General features: G+C 50.6%; 2 protein-coding genes across 3 annotated transcripts in view; both read right to left on the bottom strand.

Annotated features, from left to right (window-relative positions):
• The window catches only part of ARHGAP39 (Rho GTPase activating protein 39), a 53591-nt gene that overhangs the window by 19181 nt on the left and 18696 nt on the right, over positions 1–15714 (bottom strand). The window contains exons 3-5 of one of the 2 annotated variants that reach the window (XM_053467524.1): positions 13974–15375; positions 12414–12975; positions 6311–6403 (exon numbers count right to left, since the gene is read on the bottom strand). In XM_053467524.1, coding sequence (XP_053323499.1) covers positions 6311–6403; positions 12414–12975; positions 13974–15375 — 2057 coding nt within the window. The remainder of the gene's footprint in view (positions 1–6310; positions 6404–12413; positions 12976–13973; positions 15376–15714) is intronic. The other variant, XM_053467525.1, reaches the window with a different exon arrangement.
• LOC128497447 (heat shock cognate 71 kDa protein) lies at positions 8932–11122 on the bottom strand. The gene has a single exon (XM_053467534.1). It carries the CDS (start codon positions 11053–11055, stop codon positions 9112–9114), a length of 1944 nt encoding a protein of 647 aa, XP_053323509.1. The 5' UTR covers positions 11056–11122; the 3' UTR covers positions 8932–9111.

Below are 15714 nucleotides of genomic sequence, written 5' to 3'. Positions count from 1 at the left end.
ATGGACGCCGGTCTCGTATCAGCCTATATAACTATGTAACTATGAGGCTGATAATTTTCCAAGGAAGTAAAGACAAGGGGCAAGGATCGTGCTGGGGAGGGGCCGGTGGAAGGAGTTGTCGCTCTGTTATCTGAACCCAATCTACTAGAAAAACACCCCGACTCCTTATCATACGGTCTGTGGGAAACAATAGAATGACTTGGACATGCTAACTAATGAAAGTCTATGGAGGAGGGCACTTCATTAGCATTGCCATAAAGCATCAGCTCAGTGTGGTGTCAATGCCAACTGACTGTGTATACAGCACTGGGTGAGCTGTGTTACTGTATACAGCGTGCGGGGGGGTTATATAACTGTATACAGCGTGTGGTGGGGGTTATATTACCGTATACAGCATGCGGGGGGGTTATATTACTGTATACAGCGTGCGGGGGGGTTATATTACCGTATACAGCGCTGGGGGTTATATTACTGTATACAGCGCTGGGGGGTTATATTACTGTATACAGCGCTGGGGGGTTATATTACTGTATACAGCGCTGGGGGTTATATTACTGTATACAGCGCTGGGGGGTTATATTACTGTATACAGCGCTGGGGGTTATATTACTGTATACAGCTCTGGGGGTTATATTACTGTATACAGCGTGCGGGGGGTTATATTACTGAATACAGCGCTGGGGGGGTTATATTACTGTATACAGCGCTGGGGGTTATATTACTGTATACAGCGTGCGGGGGGTTATATTACTGTATACAGCGCTGGGGGGTTATATTACTGTATACAGCGCTGGGGGTTATATTACTGTATACAGCGCTGGGGGTTATATTACTGTATACAGCGCTGGGGGTTATATTACTGTATACAGCGCTGGGGGTTATATTACTGTATACAGCGTGCGGGGGGTTATATTACTGTATACAGCGCTGGGGGGTTATATTACTGTATACAGCGCTGGGGGGTTATATTACTGTATACAGCGCTGGGGGTTATATTACTGTATACAGCGTGCGGGGGGGTTATATTACTGTATACAGCGTGCGGGGGGTTATATTACTGTATACAGCGCTGGGGGGTTATATTACTGTATACAGCGCTGGGGGGTTATATTACTGTATACAGCGCTGGGGGGTTATATTACTGTATACAGCGCTGGGGGGTTATATTACTGTATACAGCGCTGGGGGGTTATATTACTGTATACAGCGTGCGGGGGGTTATATTACTGTATACAGCGCTGGGGGGGTTATATTACTGTATACAGCGCTGGGGGGGTTATATTACTGTATACAGCGCTGGGGGGGTTATATTACTGTATACAGCGTGCGGGGGGTTATATTACTGTATACAGCGTGCGGGGGGTTATATTACTGTATACAGCGCTGTGGGGTATATTACTGTATACAGTGCTGGGGGTTATATTACTGTATACAGCGCTGGGGGTTATATTACTGTATACAGCGCTGGGGTTATATTACTGTATACAGCGCTGGGGGGTTATATTACTGTATACAGCGCTGGGGGTTATATTACTGTATACAGCGCTGGGGGTTATATTACTGTATACAGCGTGCGGGGGGGTTATATTACTGTATACAGCGCTGGGGGGTATATTACTGTATACAGCGCTGGGGTTATATTACTGTATACAGCGCTGGGGGGTTATATTACTGTATACAGCGCTGGGGGGTTATATTACTGTATACAGCGCTGGGGGTTATATTACTGTATACAGTGCTGGGGGGTATATTACTGTATACAGCGCTGGGGTTATATTACTGTATACAGCGCTGGGGGTTATATTACTGTATACAGCGCTGGGGGTTATATTACTGTATACAGCGCTGGGGGTTATATTACTGTATACAGCGTGCGGGGGGGTTATATTACTGTATACAGCGTGCGGGGGGGTTATATTACTGTATACAGCGTGCGGGGGGGTTATATTACTGTATACAGTACTCTCTTTTTATTCACTGATTGTTCCGTATTTCTTTGTTTTCTTTTTCTTTATTTCAAAATCACATTGAATGAGTTGAGGTTCGGTGATGCGCGGCCGCCTCCTCGCTCATCTGCTAACTCCCCAAACCGCTCCAATTAATCGCATTTTAATTAATCGGTCGCCGGCTGACACTCGCTCGGGAACAGCAGGCAACAGAATGGAGTCTAAAGGCCACGTTTACTGAACGTCCATCAGGAAGGGCCAAGTATCGCTTAGGTATTAATGTTTGAGAGAGCCGTGTGCCCGAGGACGAGCGAGCACCGCACACATGATGGAGTGAGCGGGCTGTGTGCAAGTGGAGGAGCGAGCAACGTACACATGGAGGAGCGAGCGGGCAGGCAGGCGGGCAGCCATCTCCAGCCACCTCTCTGGCTCGAGCACAGAGCCTGGAAGAATCATCCATCAGCGGAGATCTCTCTGCCGCTATCGCTATCCCAGCAGTCTGAGCGATCTCTACAGATACAAGCCGCTAGCCCCGGCCGCGCAGGATGCACAGACTGCAAACAAGATCATGAAACCCAACGCCGGGCTCGGGGGCGGTGAGAATATTCATTACACAAACGCTGCAGCGGGTGAGTGACCTCATATCCCCTCCTGACGGTTCAGTAAGTGGCAGCTCCTCGGGGGCAGAATTAATTACTTAAGAGAAAGCCCCCCGGAGCCGCCCTGTCTGCTTCACTGAGACATCAGGCGCGGTTTAATGCTTCCGGATGGTTCCACCGGTAATTGGATTTTTTCCGCGCAGGACCCCCAGCTCCTCGCGTCTCGGGGAATAGAAGCCGGGAAGAGACGATGGCTGCTAATGCACGGCAGCGAGAGCGCCGCAGGGTGCCGGATGACGGGGGGCAATCTGATGATCAGTTACCCCTCCGACGGCCGAAGCAGCCAGACAGCGAGACGCCAGGAAGATCAGACATCCCCTGGGCTTCTATGCCGGTGGGAGCGAGAGATTAAACGGGGGCCACGACGGAGACGTCAGCTCGCGTTCTCATAAAGCCAAACAATTCAAACGCAAAGATATGTATCCGGACGGCACGCGCCGCTACACGGACCAAACACCGCGCCGCGCAGGATGGAGACGGTGCTGGGGAAACCTCGGGGGGCTCCATACTCTGTACCGGCTCCCAATGTCAGCCGCTAGCGGGTCACCAATGGAGGGAGGCAGTGCGGCCCTCATGGCAGGGGGCGGCCCTCATGGCAGGGGGCGGCCCTCATGGCAGGGGGCGGCCCCTTAATGGCAGGGGGCGGCCCCTTAATGGCAGGGGGCGGCCCCTTAATGGCAGGGGGCGGCCCCTTAATGGCAGGGGGCGGCCCTCGACAGTGCCACCGGTGCCTGGAGGTAGTTGGCACAGTTTGGGCGCACAGGCGCCGGAGCGAGAATCTCATTGTTCTTTCCGTATGGAGCGTTCAGCCTGGTGACACAATATGACATCACAATTCTACATCCTGTAAACAGCGATTGGAACAGTTTGGATCGTCAGAGCCGGGGGACGCCGAGTGACCCCCGACCCCGTCCTGCGCTGCCGTGAAGGCTGCTGCTCGTACCAAGCAATCCATTTCTGTTGCGTGTAATCATTCCCCGCGTTTGGAGAATCTCCCACTGTCAGGACCCAGCGATCAGAAGACCCTCATACAACGACACATGCCCGTTACACGCCACCTGGGACACCACGCACGTGATAGTTACACGCCACCCGGGACACCACGCACGTGATAGTTACACGCCACCCGGGACACCACGCACGTGATAGTTACACGCCACCCGGGACAGGACTGTAAATGAGTTAGGGCCGGTTGGGCCGGGCCAGTCCGCACGCCTTGGTCACAGCTTGATACAGGGGAATCTTTCACCAGAAACAAACTGCAGACTTCCTGATTTTCAATCAGTGATAACTCATCCCCGACTAGCAGCGAGCCGGCCCCCGTATAATGTATAGATAAATCAGTGACTGGCCCCCTGTATAATGTATAGATAAATCAGTGACCGGCCCCCGTATAATGTATAGATAAATCAGTGACCGGCCCCTGTATAATGTATAGATAAATCAGCGAGCCGGCCCCTGTATAATGTATAGATAAATCAGTGACCGGCCCCCTGTATAATGTATAGATAAATCAGTGACCGGCCCCCTGTATAATGTATAGATAAATCAGTGACCGGCCCCTGTATAAGGTATAGATAAATCAGCGAGCCGGCCCCCTGTATAATGTATAGATAAATCAGTGACCGGCCCCTGTATAAGGTATAGATAAATCAGCGAGCCGGCCCCCTGTATAATGTATAGATAAATCAGTGACCGGCCCCTGTATAATGTATAGATAAATCAGTGACTGACCCCCTGTATAATGTATAGATAAATCAGTGAGCCGGCCCCTGTATAATGTATAGATAAATCAGCGGACCGGCCCCTGTATAATGTATTGATAAATCAGTAACCGGCCCCCTGTATAATGTATAGAAAAATCAGTGAGCGGCCCCCTGTATACTGTATAGATAAAGCCGTGACCGGCCCCCCTGTATAATGCGTAGATAAATCAGTGACCGGCCCCCGTATAATGTATAGATAAATCAGTGACCGGCCCCCTGTATAATGTATAGATAAATCAGCGAGCCGGCCCCCTGTATAATGTATAGATAAATCAGTGAGCCGGCCCCGTATAATGCGTAGATAAATCAGTGACAGGCCCCTGTGTAATGTATAGATAAATCAGTGACCGGCCCCCTGTATAATGTATAGATAAATCAGTGACCGGTCCACTGTATAATGTATAGATAAATCAGTGACCGGCCCCCTGTATAATGTATAGATAAATCAGCGACCGGCCCCCTGTATAATGTATAGATAAATCAGCGACCGGCCCCTGTATAATGTATAGATAAATCAGTGACCGGTCCACTGTATAATGTATAGATAAATCAGTGACCGGCCCCCTGTATAATGTATAGATAAATCAGCGACCGGCCCCTGTATAATGTATAGATAAATCAGTGACTGGCCCCTGTATAATGTATAGATAAATCAGTGACCGGCGCCTGTATAATGTATAGATAAATCAGCGACCGGCCCCTGTATAATGTATAGATAAATCAGTGACTGGCCCCTGTATAATGTATAGATAAATCAGTGCCCCGGCCCCTGTATAATGTATAGATAAATCAGTGACCGGCGCCTGTATGATGTATAGATAAATAGATCCACAGACGCCCAACTCACTGAGAAGCGCGAATCATTGTGAGGGCCACACAGGGGCCAGCGATCTCTTGCGTAGCGACTCCTGGAATTATCTGCTGCCAGATTCTGCGTTTCTATGGAGAATTATTTCTTTTCAAAAATATATTTTTTTACCCTAGTTTTTTGTCCCATAATATAAGGTTTTCAGCCGTTTGTATGATTCTCACTCTGTTACCTGACCCCCGATCTACTAAACGCCCGGACTCCTTATCATACTGCCTGTGGGAAACAATAGAATGACTCAGTCATCATTACCCAGCTGGACTCTCTGACCAATGAAAGTCTATGGAGGACGGACTTCATTAGCATCGCCATAAAGCATCAGCTCACTGTGGTGTTTGAGCCGGGAAAATCACCCAAAATATCACATGACTGACAGCAACGGCGGCTCCAGGTCTCCAGATAAAGGGGGTTTTACAGAAGGAAATAAAAGCAGGTTTTTGGGACCCCCTTTAAAGCGCTTGGTAAATGAATATAAGCTGGAAGCAGATGGACGATTCCAGTCTATCTCCCCGACCTGCCCCGGAGCGCAGTCTCCATGCGCAACCTACGTCTTCCTCCATACATCAAAAGGGACGGAGTGATAGAAATCCCTTTCTAGCTAAAAGCTTTTAATGCTGCAGAGAATAAAAGGCTTCGCGCCGGCGTCTCCCATCCCCCGCACGGCTCCACAATCACTTACTCCGGCATCAGAGACGGCTCTCAAGAGCCAAAGGCAAAGCGCCCCCCCCCCGGGGGCCACAGGAAGCGGACCCTGTTAAGAACGCAAAGATTGGGTTAGGAAGCGAAGAAAGTGGCTGGTTAATTACCCCCGGAGTCACGGGGGGGTTAGGGGCATAACCACGAAAATGGAAACCTTATTAGGCAGTGTTGAGGGTGCAGGATTGGGGGGCAGAGGCGCACTGATCTGGGGGGGGCAGAGGGGGCAATAAGTCGGGGGGGGAGGGGGCAGAAAGCGCTAGTTTAAAGTTGCAGAGAGCATTGAGCCAAAGCTAGAGGGGTGAGGCGCGCAGGCAGAAGCTGATTTTAGTACAGAGCTCGGCGGCAGCCCCGGCAGAGGCGTTCGGACTGTACCATCTCGCTCCTCCGAATAGGGCTTTAGTCTCTTTCTCAGTTTGGATTTCTTCACGCTGTCGATCGCCAGCAGCTCGTTTATATGCCGGGTCACTGGGGAATAAACGAAATGGTGAACACAACGCAAAACGGAGCACGGCAAACAAAATGGCAGACAGAACAGCCGAGCGGGCAACGGGGGCAGTAAACAAAAATAAGCATATATATCGTTCCTGGCAGGGGCTGGCGGGGCAGGGGACTGTCTCCAGGAGGGGTGGATGTGGAAGGGGACTGCACCCTGGACGGGCTGGCGGGGCAGGGGAATTGTCCCCTTGATGGACCGCCAGGGCCAGCGATTGCTCCCCAGGTGGGGTGAATGGGGCAGCCAATAAAAACGGAAGGGGAAAAATCTGGTAAACGTCTGTTTTTGATCCATTTACACTTATCTTGCGTTCACGTAAATTATTTTGTGAAATAGCAGGTTATATTTATTAGGAGGTCATTTTCGGGCCGGTTCACTTTTATAAGAAAAGAAACGATGCCCTGAGATAAAGCCTCTCCCTCTCCATTAATTCCCAACGCATGCGAAAGCGCTCATTCCTTCGCATCGTAAAGACCCGGGATACGTGTGCCGCCTGTGATCATTCAGAGGGAAATTGAATTGACGGGATCCAGCTATGAATAACGCGGCCGGCGCCTCTATTGCCTTCCCGTGATGCCCTGGTGTGATTCGTGCACGGGCTCAAACAGTGACGCGGGATTAAAGCCGTTCAACCCCCCCCAACCTGCCGGATTTTCTACCGGCACCAACACCAAACGCTCTGCCAATCGCCAGGATTGGGCCAAATCAAACAGAATCAAATCGAACAATAAATCCAATAAAAAATATAAAAAAATATTAAAAAATAAAAATACTGTATTTGCTCGATTTTAAGACAATCCAAACTTTAGATAATGTCAAAGAAAAGGCCTGAATATAAGGCGACCCTATTTGGGGGGGGGAATCAAAACACACGCGCTCACGCTCACACGCCGCTTCTTGTTTTTTGGTCTTCCGCAGTCCACTTCTCCCCAGGATCCGCTCCGTAACCCAGGTACTTCTCTAAAAGGGCAGAAGTACTCCAAGAAGCCAAAACATTTTGTGAAGGAAAGGGGGGCAAAGGAAAGGGAAAGCGACCAAAGTACGAGAAAAGGCAAGAGAAGCAGAGCAGCAGGAAAGGAGACGGGAAACGAAAGCAGACGGTGGAGAAGGAAAAAAGAAATCGACAGAGAGCGAGAATGAGAGCACGAGAGAGTGCGAGACAGCATTAGTGAAGATGAGTGACAAGGCTGTAAGCTTAGTCAGCTGTGCTGCGTATCTGAGGTCTGAATAAAAGACAGCCTCGATTATAACACTAGGTCGTTTTTCAGATGATTTTTTCAGAGAAAAAAAAAAATATATTACAATTAAATGAATCAAACAAAGATACTAAATATATCACTAAAAATAAATGTGTAAAAAAGCTAAACAAGACTAACTTAAAGTAAGGAAAGAAATAAAAGATATTTATTAATAAAGCGGAGAAAAAATGAACATAGAGCGCTGTGACAGAGCGGGGCGGCACGGATCGGATCTTGGAACGGAGTCACAGGGGAGGGCATGAGGGCCCCGCGGACGCCGGCTGCCACTGAGCGCAGGATCGTATAATAAGACCGGAGACTGGAGAGACAGCATCGGGAGAGGGAGCGCAGGCGGTGCATGAAGAGGAGCGAATGTGCGATTATTCACCCTTTTTAAAGCTGGACGGCAAAATGTACATGTGCATCTAATTATTTAACCTCTTAAATCAGGGTTCCACAAACCCCGGGCGCTAGGTCGCCATGGCAACTACAAAGCACTTCCTGGCGTCCATGGTTTTGCAGGGTTGCCATCATGAAACACACACACAGACACCAGCACTATACATTTACACACAAACACACTGACACTACAGTACACATACACACACACTATACATTTACACACATACACAGACACTACAGTACACACACACTATATATTTACACACATACACACTGACTCTGACACTACAGTATACACCAGGGGCGTCCAACATGTGGCCTGCAGGACCTCAAGGTGAGGCCCGCGTGAGATTGGCAGCCAGGGCAACCCGGGATCACAAGGGCCCTGCTGCTTACCTATAGGAGGGTCTTTTGTACTGCACAGAGGAAGTGGAACCCAGCAGAGTCACATGAATGTACGTGACATCACATGACTCCGCTCCATTCCTGCTGTACAAGAGAAGCGCAGTGTAAGAACGCAGAGGGAGGTCGCGGCCCCTGCTGAAGTCTGTGTGAGCGGCATCAAGAGAGCTGCAGTGCAGGCAAGGGGGTGGGGAGGGTGTTTGAATGAGTATGCGTGATTAAGCGAATTAATCTGTGAATGAATGAGTGTGTGTGTGTGTGATAGCATGGATGTGTAGGTGGGGTTACATGGTACAGGGTGGCACGGTTGCTGTTAGCAACCACACTTCTATCATGCCAAGTCATATTGTTGAATTTTTTGTCCAATTGTGGTGTGTTAACCACACTTTTTTTTTTTTTTTTTTGTTGCCAAATAGTTTTTTTATTCGCCTGGACCCAGTTTGTTACAGTACAGATAAAGTGCAATGGCGTTCTTATCTCCTGCAACGTGGAGTGACTTCAAGTATTAATGCCCCAAATAAACTTACAGCAGCTCGTGTGGGAAATAAACTTTGAACAACCATTCGATACAAATTGTGCCCCAGAACGAAAAAAAAAAAAGTAACCCCTGGAGGAATGAATGCCTTTCCAGTTCCAGATTAATCGACCTCTTCAATGGTGGGGCCGGATGACGCTCCTCCTCCGGAGGGGGCTCCGCCAGCACCGGGGAAGCCGCTGGGCATACCCCCTGGCATGCCACCCGCACTCTGGTACAGCTTGGTAATGATGGGGTTGCAGACCTTCTCCAGCTCCTTCTGCTGGTGTTCAAACTCTTCCTTCTCTGCAGTCTGGTTTTTGTCCAGCCAGGAGATGACCTCGTTGCATTTGTCCAGGATCTTCTGTTTGTCCTCATCGCTGATCTTGCCTTGGAGTTTCTCATCTTCCACGGTGGCCTTCATGTTGAATGCGTAGGACTCCAAGGAGTTCTTGGATGAGACTTTGTCCCTCTGCTTCTCATCCTCAGCCTTGTACTTCTCGGCTTCCTGGACCATGCGCTCGATGTCTTCCTTGCTCAGACGACCTTTGTCGTTGGTGATGGTGATCTTGTTCTCTTTGCCGGTGCTCTTGTCCACGGCAGACACGTTCAAGATACCGTTGGCGTCGATGTCAAATGTCACCTCGATCTGAGGAACACCGCGGGGAGCTGGAGGGATGCCAGTCAGCTCGAATTTACCCAACAGGTTGTTATCCTTTGTCATGGCTCTTTCACCCTCGTACACCTGGATCAGCACACCGGGCTGGTTATCGGAGTAGGTGGTGAAGGTCTGGGTCTGCTTTGTGGGGATGGTTGTGTTACGCTTGATCAGGACAGTCATGACACCACCGGCGGTCTCAATACCCAGAGACAGAGGAGTGACATCAAGCAGCAGGAGGTCCTGGACATTCTCAGACTTGTCACCAGACAGGATGGCTGCCTGCACAGCTGCACCGTAAGCGACAGCCTCATCAGGGTTGATGCTCTTGTTCAGCTCCTTTCCATTGAAGAAGTCCTGAAGAAGCTTCTGGATTTTGGGGATACGGGTGGAGCCACCAACCAGCACGATGTCATGGATCTGGGACTTGTCCAGCTTGGCATCACGGAGGGACTTTTCTACGGGGTCAAGGGTGCCTCTGAAGAGATCGGCGTTGAGTTCCTCAAAACGGGCTCTTGTGATGGACGTGTAGAAGTCGATACCTTCATACAGAGAATCGATTTCGATGCTGGCCTGGGTGCTTGATGACAGGGTACGCTTTGCACGTTCACAGGCTGTGCGGAGACGGCGAACAGCTCTCTTGTTGTCAATGATGTCCTTCTTGTGCTTCCTCTTGAATTCAGCGACAAAGTGGTTCACCATGCGGTTATCAAAGTCTTCACCACCCAAGTGAGTGTCACCAGCTGTTGACTTTACTTCAAAGATACCATCCTCAATGGTCAGGATGGAAACATCAAAAGTACCACCACCAAGATCAAAAATGAGCACATTTCTCTCTGCGCCAACCTTCTTATCCAAACCATAAGCAATGGCGGCAGCAGTTGGCTCATTGATGATACGCAAGACGTTCAGACCAGAGATGGTACCGGCATCCTTTGTTGCCTGGCGCTGGGAGTCATTGAAGTAAGCTGGGACAGTGATAACGGCATTTGACACGGTCTTGCCAAGGTAAGCCTCAGCAATTTCCTTCATTTTGACTAGAACCATAGAAGACACCTCCTCAGGGTAGAAGGACTTTGTTTCTCCTTTGTATTCGACCTCGACCTTTGGCCTGCCCCCATCACTCACAACATTGAATGGCCAGTGCTTCATGTCAGACTGCACAACGGCATCCTCGAACCTGCGACCAATCAGACGCTTGGCATCAAAAACGGTGTTTGTGGGGTTCATTGCAACCTGGTTCTTGGCTGCATCACCGATGAGCCTTTCGGTGTCTGTGAAGGCCACATAACTGGGGGTTGTTCTGTTGCCCTGGTCGTTGGCAATGATTTCCACTTTCCCATGCTGGAAGACTCCCACACAGGAATAAGTGGTGCCAAGATCAATACCGACTGCTGGTCCTTTAGACATGGTTATCTGTTTTTCTGGGTCTTGTCGTTGCTGAGCTGCTCGCCGTCTCCGAGCTGAAGTCGAGGAGAATGAGCGTTAACCACACTTTTAATAAAAGTAAGTAACACACCAACATTGTTATTTCATTTTTGGTTTGGTGTGTAACTTACTTTTATTAAAAGTGTGGAATTTTTAAATTATTTTTAAAGGTGGGGGGGGTCACTTTCAGTTTCGGCTAAGTGAACCCTGAATTTTCGGTTTTGGTCAAGAACTTTCATTTTGGCGCATCCCTAGAATAAATAGAACTATTTCAATTTTGAATTTGTAGTCACAAAACACGTTGCAGAGTGCGGCATATAAAGTGCTGCCGGGGTATAAGAATTCTGAATTAATAACATCGCGACAACTTGACTTACCTCCCGGAGCCGCGCATGCGTCGCAAACGACGACCACGAGACATTTCTGGCCAGGTTTTTGTACTATTTTAAGGAATTTGTGCCTGCAGCTTCTGGCCTGCAGCTTCCTTATCTCCGGCAGCCGGCAGCGACTTGGTGCTGACGTTTTAGAGGATAACACAACCCCTGAGCTGCCCCAGCTCCCTGCACTATGGATAGAGTCAATACACGTGTAATACCGGGGAGGGAAACCATAATCCATAGCATCGGGATGCATGTCATCCGTCATTAACCACCACAGCGGACTGCTGGAGACTTTCAATAGTGTTTGTGAGCCACAACAATAACACGGACCCAATTACCGATACGAGCAGGACGCCGATGGGTTAATCTAAATCGCTCCGGACCCCCGCGCGTCGTGCAGAGCTAGGTCGTAGCGCATGATGTTCATCACAGCACACGCTAAATGCAGCAGGACACAGATATAGTCAGTGGGTATAACGCATTCGCACAATTAATGGTCTAACGCCGACGTGAAGCCCGCTAACATGCCATGGCAAAGTCACTCGCCCCCGGCAACCAGCTGTACAATGAGGGCCAAATCCCAAATGCCCCCACGAGCCCACCGGTACCTGCAAATTACAGAGAGTGGAGGAGTCTTGTAGCCATGCAAGGGTTAACCACAGTTACTGCTTCCAAGACAAAGACAGCATTATTTTTTTAATGTGTTAGGCGATTCAGATTTGACTATACATTACACAGGGCTGGCCAGCACTACCGGAAGCTGAAGCTCACCGGGGTTGGGCCTTCACAATGTATAATGAAGTGAGGGAATTAAAGCCACAGGTTCTCCGGCAAACTCGCCCTTTAGCGGATAAACCCCGTTACCTCCTCATCCTATTCATCAAACGAGCAGACGTGTCCGGCGGGTGTCGGACCCCCAGCGCGGGGGAAGCCAGGCACGGACGCGGAGGAAAGGCTTACCTTTTGTGTCGTTCACCGGGTCCATGTGCCTGTAGATATATCCCTCCAAGTAAGAATGAAATTTAGGGGTGGGGGGGAAAAAGGCCAAGCAAATAGTCATCAGCTCCCAGCCGCGCGCCAGGCTCTCGTAGCGGAAGTTCTCGGTGGTCTGCCGGCACAGCTGGATGTAAAGCTCGTCCCTCAGGCCCTGCATGCTCCAGCCCTTGGTGGCGATCTCCAGAGCGACGTTGAGCTGGTCGGTCTTGGCTCTCCTGTCCCCCATGTACATCTGGATGAGTTTGAAGATCTCGCAGGCCTCTTTCTTCACGTTGCGGTCGCTGGTCATGATCATGGGCTTCTTGATGGACTCGCTGCTCCACGCCAGCATGTTGGCGATGGACACCTTGCGCCGGAAGAGCCCCTGGGTGTGCTTGTTGAAGTGCTTGGACGCCCAGTTCTCTATGTCGGTCTCAGAAGACGGCTTCCTCAGGGTGAAGGTGGGGAAGACGCAGCTGGAGCTCGGCATCATGTTCCTGTTGTGGCGGCTGTTCTCAAACTGAGCGCATGCACCGAGGTCCTCCGACTGAAGAGACAGAGACACAGAGAGACAGTTATCAGCCGGCGCGTTCTAATTTTAACACGGAGCGGCCGCTCGGCGTATCAGATAATTGTAAGAATTTCTTCAAAACGCACGCCACTCGTAGCCGTAATTGCTTTTTCTTTAAAAAAAAAAATCTAAGCTATTTGTAAATGTGATAAGACGTAGAATGTGCCGAATATATTTATTACCCCCCCCAGGGGCAAGTGTCTGGCTTCACGGTTTGAAGCCCCCCCTGCTGGGAATAATTAAAGAAACATGGCGGGAAATTATCACTTGAACTTGTTACTGAGATGTCAGCGCGCGTCATGTGACTGCATTCCTCACGCCGGTGGCTACGAGGAGTTACCCGCTGACATGTACCGATAACACCGGGGGGCAAATTCACCCAAATCTACTCCCCGATGTTATGGGACCGGAGAATTTTGTAAGCCTGACACATAGAGAAGACAAATTAACCCGAAAAACTTGTGACCCAGAGATTGGCCCCTACACACACACTTATGGCCCCCTGTATAATGTATAAATAAATCAGCGAGCCAGCCTCCTGTATAATGTATAGATAAATAAGCGAGCCAGCCCCTGTATAATGTATAGATAAATGAGCTGGCCCCCTGCATAATGTATAGATAAATCAGTGACCGGCCCCCTGTATGATGTATAGATAAATCAGCGAGCCGGTCCCCTGTATAATGTATAGATAAATCAGTGACCGGCCCCTGTATAATGTATAGATAAATCAGTGACCGGCCCCCTGTATAATGTATAGATAAATCAGTGACCGGCCCCTGTATAATGTATAGATAAATCAGTGACTGGCCCCTGTATAACGTATAGATAAATCAGTGACTGGCCCCTGTATAACGTATAGATAAATCAGTGACCGGCCCCTGTATAATGTATAGATAAATCAGTGACCGGCCCCCTGTATAATGTATAGATAAATCAGTGACCGGCCCCTGTATAATGTATAGATAAATTACCTGCGATGGATGGAGGTACGGCTCCGGGGACGCCAGGTTGGTCTGAACAGAAACGCTTTTTTCTAGAAGGATCTGAGGGAAGCCGAGTTTCTCGAAGGTGCTTCGCTTCCAGTGTCTGCTGTCGTACTGCGCCAGGGCCTCGTCCTCGCTGAACGCTCGCACCACCGGGCCCGGCATGGGTAAGGGCACGGCGCCATCGCTCTCGTACCCGGAGCCGTCCTTCTGGGAGTCCCAGCTGCTTCTCTGCTTCATGTGGAAATGGGCCTGCTGAGCTTCCCAAGCCAGCCTGGCCTGAGCCATAAACGCCTCGGGAGATCCCCGGTGCATGTCGGCTTCCGACGACCTGCTCTCCGTCCGGCTCATCAGAGGCCTGTTGGGCATGGACGACGGTCTTTCCTCCACCATGTTCTGTTCGCTGGCCGGCTCCCTCTCTCCGGCGCTTTCCGCCGGGGTCGCGCTGGGCTCCAGGGACAGAGACGGCTTCCGGCTTTTCCTCTTGCGCGTGTTGGGAGAATACCCTGTAGAAGACATGGTGTCCTGCTGGCTGGACCAAGACATGGAGTCTTCTCCGTGGAACGGCTGCTTCTGCTGACCGAGTCGTACATCGGAGCCCTCCATGCTGCTGTAATCCCCCGACTTGACCTCGAGCCGCTGGTCCCTGGCGTAACACGGGTTATGCTGCAGGGAGTACGAGCCGCCGATGGTATTTGGCGTGTATTTATGCCTCAGACCGGTCTTCATCTTGGGGCTGGAGCCGGACTGCTCGACGTACACGAGCTGGCGCACGTACTCCCTGCCCGCGGGGCTGTAGTCCAGACTCATGAACCTGTCGGAGCATTTCTGCTTGGTGAGCACGAGCTGCTGATACGGCGAGTTGGAGGCCTGTTTCGGAGACGGCAAGTAGGCGTGCGGCTTGCGGACAGGCGACTTCTGCGGCGACATGGCCCGGTAATTGCCGCCGCCGTCGTATTGCATTTCCATGGGGGGCTCGTCGTAGATGGGAGCCTGGTACTCCGTGGGGGGCTCTTCGTAGAGCGGGGGCTCGTAGGCGTAGCGCGGGGAGGACGGCTGCGATTCGTTCGAATGTTTCCTGTGCTGGGATTGCAGGGTGCAGAACGACTCCCCGCGGCCCAGCAGAGGGGAACACGTGCCCATGTGCTCCGACCTTTTCATATACGGCGACGGCTTCCTCTCGGTGAAGAAGACCGAGTTGTCTGTATCCACGGAGAAGGTCTGCATGGCCGGGGAGGGCTGTCCGCCAGAGGGCCTGCGCGAGCGGGTCCCTTGCGCGTTGTCCATGGAGTATCCGTTCCCCTGATGCATCAGGAAGCTGGGCTCTCGGTCCGTCACCTTTATCAGCATTCTCTCCTTGGTGCCGGAATTCCACCTCAGAGAGGAGGTCCTGCGAGAAGAGAAGATCGCATGAATAAAGCACGGCGTTCAGCGCGGAACGGCCATTAAACGACGTGGCGGGTGCGTGAACGGGACCCCCGAGAACCCAGACAGTAACGTGAGGGCCGGGTACCGGGATTCTTTATACTCTAACAGTCAAAACCACTCACCGGAACGTCGAACGAACAATTTCTGGTCAACGGACAAACTAAACGGGGGGTTTATTATATGAATTGGGGCATCTTCAGCGGCCTCGGTCTGTAATACCCCGGTAGAAACGTTCCTGCGTTTCAAAATATCTCTAATCCCCCCCCCCATGAATGCCTAATAATGTAACCTCAAAAAAAGA

This window comes from Spea bombifrons, chromosome 5 (assembly GCF_027358695.1).
Source record: "Spea bombifrons isolate aSpeBom1 chromosome 5, aSpeBom1.2.pri, whole genome shotgun sequence".
NCBI lineage: Eukaryota > Metazoa > Chordata > Amphibia > Anura > Pelobatidae > Spea > Spea bombifrons.
The sequence above is the reverse complement of the archived record's forward strand: the minus strand, read 5'-3'. Positions and strand labels throughout refer to the sequence as shown.